This window comes from Aulostomus chinensis, chromosome 18 (assembly GCF_037954235.1).
Source record: "Aulostomus chinensis isolate RoL2024-O1b breed Wild chromosome 18, RoL_Achi_v1.0, whole genome shotgun sequence".
Taxonomy (NCBI): Eukaryota; Metazoa; Chordata; class Actinopteri; order Syngnathiformes; family Aulostomidae; genus Aulostomus; species Aulostomus chinensis.
Window position 1 is genome coordinate 24905569 of NC_141337.1, and position 8649 is coordinate 24914217.

An 8649-nucleotide genomic window follows, 5' to 3' on the forward strand; every position below is an offset into this window, starting at 1 on the left:
CATAAACTTAACACATTATGAGGTCATACTTTTATTGTTATCATGTTAAAACGTACTGATGATCAGTTTTAATGTCTATGGCGTTGCAGCAACAACCTTCCATACCCCGCCTGTCTATTACTCCATAAATATAGTTGCAGAGTTAAGTATTAAAGGGATGCAGTATGCACACATTATGTCTGGCATGCCGTGACGCTGCTATTTTCTCACACCCCCGTCCATGTGCTTTTACCATAAACGTGATCGATGTGGCTGTCGTATGATGGCTCGTTCTCTGCAAGGACCAATAATAAAGCAGAAACAGGTCAAGCGGGGATGGAGCTGGGAATGGTAACTGTATATGGTTTGCGGAATTGATTTACAGCAGAGTCCTTTGGCTGTGCGAAGTAAATTGTGGGTTTCGTAGTTCAACCGTGGCGATAGAGTATGCCCAATAACACATAAATTTACAAATTCGACTACATGCCCCAAAATACACCGCGGCAGAGAGGGCGCGTGAGCTAGCAAGAGGTGGGGGAAGATTTAACGTCAGAAATTTATCTGCAGACTTTAAGCTACGTTGTTTCAAAAATGATGGTGAGTCATATAACGAAAACCAACTTTTTTTTTCAAATGGCTGTCTTTTTGTCCAAAAATTACGCACGTCTTTTGTTGGCGGTGAGTAGGTAAGGGTTGTTGCTGTGATTGCTAATAGAAAACATTAGCTAACTTAAGCTAGCAAACAAGGCACTTAAGCTAGCATTAGCTGGTTACATTTCGCAGTTTCAAGTAGTTGCTGGAAAAAAAATGACGGTTGTTAAGAAATTGCGGTCCGAAATACTAGAAAAAACGATCTCTAAATTGGCACTGTCATATCTTTGATGTTTGAATCTTCAGCTAGGTGTCAGTATTCAACTTTGGTCTGTTACGTGTGTTCCGCCCCCCTTTTCTGTGTCGTGCCTCCTCTTTACGGGAATCTCCTGGCTCGTGAAAGACACGGTGACGGTGCTGCAGCGGATTAATGATTCTGGCCGGTTTCGCCGACAGATTTTGCTGCAGAGTATTACAATGTGAGGTGATAGTCCGCATACCTTTCTGTTGACATCAGGGGATAGTCGTCCGGTTCCAGATTTTTTTTGCTGTCACTTCCCTCTCGCCCCTTTGTCACTGTTTAGTCTCTGCCGTTGTGTTGGAGGTTTTTTTATGCTTGGTACTCTGCAGTTTCTATCATTATAATATTGATAAGAGTTGCTGCTCTCGGTTAACTTATATTGCAGTTTTATTTAAGTGTTTCCCCAGCTGTGTATCTTTGAGATCCCCTACTTCAGTAAGCAGAACAGAAAACCAACAGTGCATTTAACTGTACTTCGGATTGTAATTGAAAAGTTATTGTGAAATGTATGTTTGTCACTTAAGCGGTTTCTGCTGAACGAACTGATATTGTGGCTGGAGTCTTGCTCGTATTCAATTGGAATGTATTATGTAAATAGACCACATTTCTGTCACACCTAAATAAGATCAAATCAAAGAAGATCAAATGATTGCAATTTAAATCATACAAAAAGCAGTATTAATTGTACTGCTCTGGTAAAAAAGTATGGAGCTGCAACGTCATAGTTAAAGATGTGTTTTAAGAGATCCAGTCAGTTCTTAAAACTGTGTGTGTGTGTGGGGTCTTTTTCCTATTTGCAATAGTTAGATAAATGACTCAGGACAACCCATTTTTCATGTACGTGGTGAGGTCTTAAATTGTGAAAAACAGCAATATTTGTCTGTCTTGAATATTTTGCTGTTAATGGTATCAAATGACATAATAATTATCTTACAGGCATTTTAACTAAAAACTAAGTGTTGTAAGGGCAGTATTGGAGCATCATTTAACATGCCAGTCTTGTACTTCTTGCAATAGAAATGGTAATGTCTAAGTTGGTGCATGATGGTGTTCATACTTTCAGTCATCCAGAGGATTGCAGGACAGTGTGAGGTCCTCCAGTGTGGCCCAGGTTACCTTTGCATTCACACTGTTCAAAGAGTGTTGCCACATGTCGCCCAGAACAACTGTGGATGTGGTCTCAATGACTGCACAATTTTCTTGGCCAATACCAATCACTGGTTTATTTTATTTATGTTTTTTTAACTTTATATACAGATTTGAAGAATTTTATTTTTAAAAGTTTTACATGATATAATTGACAAATATTTGTATAACTTCTTAATGCAAAATTTAAATATCCTTTGAATATACATTATTAAAAAAATCTATCCATCTCTCTATCTATAAATATATAAATATACATACACACACACATACACATTGCAGTACAATGCATTATAACATCAATGAAAGCCTTGTTATTCTATTTGTCACTGCAGCAAAAATCTACAAAATGACTGCTCGTCCAGTCACCGATCATATATCAATTGTATAGTTACACTTGGAACTGATAACTTCTGGTTGGATCACTCCGGCCTGTGTTAACTTCTGTTTAAGAAGACACACACCTGCAGGGTTTCTTGGAGGAAAATCAATAATAGAAATTTACCAGCATGTACAACACCATACTTCTGTCACTTAGCTGCTCTCCAATTCTCTCTAATTCTCATTTCACCTCTCTTTGCGCCTCCTTTTGTATTCCTCTTCCCAGGCCTAGCAGGCTAGCTAACTGCTAGTGTTGCCTCCTGCCTGTGGATGTTCTTTGGGTATGAGCAGCAGTAAGACGTGTTGTTACAACAGATACTCCAGTGGAGCAGCAACCACTACAGTAGCCATCCCCAGCAGCCCCACCACCCCACCATCAGACTCCGGAAGTGGGGTGAGAGACACTCGAGTAAGAAACAATTTCTTAAAATCTGTGTCAGTGTGACAGGGGAAAGAGGTGTTTACAGCTTATAACATATTCCTGTTGTGGTAGTTGTTTTTGATATCACATAATTGCTAAGTTTACTCCTTAGCTTACTCACCCATCCATTTATTCATCCTTTCTTCACTGCAGAGCAGGATGGAGGCTTCATTTGGCCCTGCCTTCTCAGCTGTGGCTGCTGGAGCTAAAGGTGAAACACAAAAAAGCTTTTCTAAACACATTTCCTTTTTCATAATGTATTTTTTTTCTAACTGGTACCCTTAGGTTGCTCTTGCTAAGATGATCCATTATTTGGTATTATGTCTTGTGTTTTTTCAGCAGAAGGGTCCAGTACCTACAAACAACATAGGAGAACTCCCTCCTCCTCAAGCACCCTAACTTATTCCCCCCGGGATGATGACGATGGAATGGTACACAGTTACAAACCCTTTTATGCTTGACATCTTTTCAGTCTGTTCCATATTTAAAAGCTTATGGCAGAAGGGGATATAAATGTCCCTGTGACATGTCTGTGCAATTCTGCACAATATTGCACTGAACAGGGAGTTATTGGATGTTCTGATGTACAGTACTATGTCTGATCTTTGACGCCTTGTGTCGCTATCAAATAGTCACCATTGATCAATTGAATTTTAAAACTTTCGCTGGTGTTTGATTGATGATGGCAACCCTGTTGACCATGTAGGTCATCATCATCAGTCATTTAAATATGAATGGAATGCTCTGACTTTGTTTTGTTTCAATTTTCTGTCTGCCACCTCAATCTTAGTACTTCGGTTGATCGGGTGAGGTGCAGATTTCAATCTGTAGGTCAGAGAAGTTCCTCTTCTTAGCCAAATTTTGCTTCTTCTATATCATAACCAGTATATATTTGAATGTGACATTTAAATTAAGATTGATCATCTGATCAGCACTTCTGGCTCTGGCCCTTTGTTGACCTAATTGTTTAGAGCTCATATCATCTGATTATGACCAGTGGTTGATCAAATGTAGCACCCTTAGTGTTCAGCTTATTTTTCCAGTCCTTTAGGTCAAACCCCTCATCTCATGAATTATGTAGATGTTTTGTGGGATTACTCATGTATTAGCTCCTCTGTCCACTTCTTCTTCATTTCAGCCTCCTATTGGTACTCCTCGGAGGTCAGATTCAGCCATCTCAGTCCGATCTCTCCATTCAGAGTCCAACATGTCCCTGCGTTCCACTTTCTCTTTGCATGAAGAGGAGGAAGACACGGTATGGCACCCAGCATTGGCATGCATTACAAATCAAACATCAGCAAATGCTCACAGTCACATTCATAAATGCATACATGCACACAAACATTAAATATTAACATAGTTACAACAGTTGAATCATTTAAAGAATACTATGAAGGGAGAAAATGAAGACATAAAGGTTTCGTGTGTAGGAGCCTCAGGTGTTTGCTGAACAGCCGTCAGTAAAATTGTGCTGCCAACTGTGCTGCAATGTCTTCAAGGACCCTGTCATCACCACATGTGGGGTAAGTGTCCTCCATCTTTGTCGGCTCTCTGACTCCATTTTGTCCTTTTTAAACTCTGCTCACCGCTTTTGTAAAAACTGAAGATTTATATCTGCAGGACTGACAACTACAGATAATTTCAGAGCTATGTAGATTCTTCTTAAATGTAGGGATGGACCAGTTGTCTTGCCAGAGACCAGAATCAGCTGTTTTTCAGCATGCCCAGCCTGACCGGTGGCCGGCTGGTCAGTGTCACATGTTTCCAATTCCTATTTGTTCTCTTACCATGACACGCCTCTTCACCAGGATTAGCGGTTATTTTTTGATGGAAAATGCATTCATTTGCATAGAGCAGTAGATGTAGACAGGAAATCTTCACACAAATGGCATAGTAGTATTCGTTCAATTTTCAAATTCAACACCATGTACAAGCTACTCATCGCAGAAAACTGAAAAGGTCACAATATAAAAACGTATTTGCTTGCACGTGATCAAAACACATAAATCGAGACAATGGCTAAATCAACAGACTCTGAAAAAGTTAATAAAGCCAGTAAGCAGCTGGAAATTGCAGCTGTGTGGAGGACCAAAGTGATTGTGTTGCACGCAAAGTGCAGCGCAGCTGTGCCCGGTGGAAATATGGGGTCAATGTGGAAGTTCTTTACTGTGTAATGAGTAGGGTTGGATATCATTTGGATTTTACCAATTCTGAGTCCAATTCCGGTTCTCAATATCGATTCCTGCTCTAAACGATTCTCGATTCTGATTCTTTGAGATGGAAGTCAACAGGTCACAGCCTATTCATCAGGAGAATTTTTTTTGTTTGAACAAACCTTAACACAGGCCAATTTATATATTCACATTGCCAGTTTTGGTCAAAAAACAAAGATCTGCAGCCCAGATGGATGTATATGTATATAATGTATGTACGACTCTGCTGGCTGGAGTCACTGGCTGCTTAATGTAGCAGCAGCAGGTTGTGACTGGCGAACGTTAGCGTCACTTTACGAGCGTTCAACAACTATAAACAGATATACACAGTTTTAAGAATTGGTAGTCTATCACTTAAGCAGGTTTAAGAATGAGACAACCATGATTTTCACCTACCGGATTCTGTTTGCAATGAGGAGTTGCTGGCTGATGATGAAGGTTGACTGTCCGAAGTGGAGGAAGCAACGGGAGCAGGAGAGCAACGCAACGAGTTGAACACTGTACACTTGGTAATTGTTACACCATGCAGGCGAAGGTGTTTCGTCATGTTTGTGGTGCATCCTCCTTTGGCAGAAATTGTTTTTTTGCAGATGTTGCACTGTTCTACTCTGTTCTCTTTCAAATTAAATGAAGCCAGACTTTCGAGCATTTTTTTGCAGTCCATGTTCAGACGACTGATATTCTTGCTAGCGGATGCACAGAGAACACTGAGCGGAGTGATACACGCCCCAAAAACAAACTAGTGCGAGCACTCAGAACCAAAAAGAGAATCAAAATTCAAAAAGCTACTTAACGGTTCCGGAACCGGACATTACAAACCGGTTCCAAATAAGAACCGGTTCTTGGTACCCAACCCTAGTAATGAGAACATAAAGCTTACAATTTGTAAAACATGTAAGGTTAAAATAGACCATGGAGGAGCCACAATGGCCCTAAAACCTGATTAGACACTTAAAACTCCATCACCCATTGGTAGTGACAGGTCACACACACACACACAAAATCAGAATCGGCAATGAAAAATGCAATCAGTGCATCTCTACATAAATGGTTTTTAATGATGCTTCAAGTCTTAAAACAGCGGCGATGTGTACCAAGCTTAACATCCGTATGAATAATGCAGAGCAATTTTTAAACGACTATAGTGCCTCTTGTGGTTTCTGGCTGCCTTGCAGTACAATAGAATGAGCTGGTTCAATGGCAATTCTTTTAGTTAAAATGTCTGGAGGTACACGTTTGCACCATGAGGAGAGTTAAAAGTCTGCTGTGTAAATAACATTTTATTTGTAATTTATTATATTTATGATATTTATAATATACAAATGAATAATGATAAGTTATCAAAATAATTTTGATAACCCAAAAAGTACAAGATTATGAACAAAAAAATGCTGCAGTCAAAAGAGGAATCGCCCTGTTTAGTGGTAGAAATTAGTCCAATTAGCATCAGACTCTGCACATATTTTAAACCTATCTGAACCTTTGTGCCAGATGTTATTCACATTGGTCCATCTGTGAAGCTATTGTGCAAGTCTGTACAAAATTGCACAATGAGATAAAACAAAAAAACTACTGTCATACTCAGGCTCTTTGAACATTTTGGGCAAACCACTGCCACTGTAGATGAAAAGGTATCAAAAAAGAAAACGTTATGAGCCCAAAAAAATCGCATTCCAAGTGTTTAGTGGCTTTGCCACATCAACATCATTACAGTTAACATCAAACAAGGTTCAGTTGTTTATGATGGCCAAATTAGTCTTTGAAAATTTCATACAAGGACTAAATTGCATCTTGTCACTTGACGCTGCAGTTACGCAGGTCTTGGACCCTGCTCATACTTGCTTGCAAGTCTAGTTGAGATGGAAATCTGCCGATTAACAGCAGAGAAAACCCACTCCACGATGGACCACTGTGCTTTGATAGCACCTTGCTAACGCGTATGAGTAGTGTGTCACCTGTAAAGAGCAACATATACAGTACTTAGCACTTTGTTTAACTTCAACAAAGTGGCCTGGGATCATTGAAAACATTGTGCAACTTAGTATGATTATTATTAATATCCAGTATTTTTTGCTACATACCTGATGTTTCATTGGTCAAATCAATTGATTGATATGCGGCTTTTGTGCTTCTACCATGAAGCTAACCTTTAACCAGTTAATGTTTAAGCTAGCTTTCACAGGTTTAAAATCTTAACAGTTGTTTGAACAGTTAACTGGTAATTGTAGACATCCTTAATTGCAATGATAATTTACTGCAGCAACTCTTGCATTACGCCTAGTGATATTACAGAACTAGAGTGTTTCAGGTTTTTTTTAAAGCATTAGTAATATTCCTTCTGCAAATGCCTTTCCATAGCTTAGCAACTGTAACAAGGCACTGTAGGCCTGTTGAGCTTTGTATATCTCCATGTGTTGAAGTAACATGTGTTGAGCAAATAACAAACATGAGCTTGTCTGGCTAAATAAGTTAGAGTTGTTATTCAGTGTGAAGCATTATATACTACTTGACTTTTGTGGGTTCAAGAGTAGAGATGGGCATTTACAGAATTTTCCTTGATTTTCTGGAAAATTACAGATCAATATCAATTTAATTGTTATTATAGTGGCAGTTGATGGTGACTTTGCTCATGGCTGTTAAAGTGGTCTAGCACCCTGTGGTTATTGCAGCTTTTTCAGCTGTGGCTATCTTTTTTTTTTAAACAGCTCCTGTCTTCATTCTTTGTAGTGAGTTTTGACAAGTCTAATGATGGTGTGTCATGACAGAATTGTATATGCTGGCTCGATTAAATTCATCAGTCTACCATCTATAAAACCGTATGCCCTCAACAATACTTATGGGCAGCATATCCATCTTACTAAATTTGCAGATCTCCTGGGTCATTTTCTCTGCCTGTTTAGCATTGCAGCTCCTCTGTGCATGTACTGAGGTGGTGCTAGGTTGAGATGAGGAGCATGGTCAGCTTTTACCAGGGATGGGTGTATGTTGTTCAAGTGGGTATATCTTTAGGGTTGTTGTCATGTTTTACATACAATGGGGGAAATAAGTATTGAATGCATTAACTTTTTTGTCATTACATTTATTTCCAAAGATGCAATTCATGTGACATTTCTGCCAGACACTGGTATTAACTCAAATAATCCACACATGAAAAGAAATCACAAGATTCAAATCCATAAAGAAAGATTATGTGGAATTTAGTGCAATAACACAGTACTCTGTACTTATTTCCCCCCTTGTATGCATGGCTTTGCAGTGTTACAAAGAAAGTTTTTACATGCAAAATGGTCCCACAGCATAATTCTCCATGACTTCTTGATATTTACATTAGCAGAAGCAGCTTGTAGGAAGCAGGGTAGTTATGGTTCCCTTTTCTCCTAAAACTGGTTAAATATTGCCCCTGATGGTAAGACATCTCATTTCTCCAACATTAGGAAATTACACTCTGCAACACAGCCTCTTTTTATTGATGAAATTTCAAGCGAGATAAGATTGTTAACAATCAATTATCAATCCAATTCTGCCTTGGTGAGGCAAATGGCACGTACTATCCCCCCCTCCCCCGTGTGTTCCTGACCCCCGCCTCTGCCCTCTCCACCTCCCTTGGGGTGGCAGCG

At 39.4% G+C, this 8649-nt stretch overlaps 1 protein-coding gene across 6 annotated transcripts in view; it reads left to right on the forward strand.

Annotated features, from left to right (window-relative positions):
• The first annotated feature begins 461 nt into the window (after window positions 1–461).
• traf7 (TNF receptor-associated factor 7) overlaps window positions 462–8649 on the forward strand; it is a 26221-nt gene continuing 18033 nt past the window's right edge. Inside the window, exons 1-6 of one of the 6 annotated variants that reach the window (XM_086184371.1) lie at window positions 462–576; window positions 2625–2807; window positions 2973–3030; window positions 3159–3250; window positions 3958–4074; window positions 4250–4342. In XM_086184371.1, coding sequence (XP_086040497.1) covers window positions 2682–2807; window positions 2973–3030; window positions 3159–3250; window positions 3958–4074; window positions 4250–4342 — 486 coding nt within the window. In that variant the 5' untranslated portion in view covers window positions 462–576; window positions 2625–2681. Of the gene's footprint in view, window positions 666–2624; window positions 2808–2972; window positions 3031–3158; window positions 3251–3957; window positions 4075–4249; window positions 4343–8649 lie in introns of all 6 variants that reach the window. The other 5 variants (XM_086184375.1, XM_086184376.1, XM_086184377.1 and 2 more) reach the window with 5 other exon arrangements.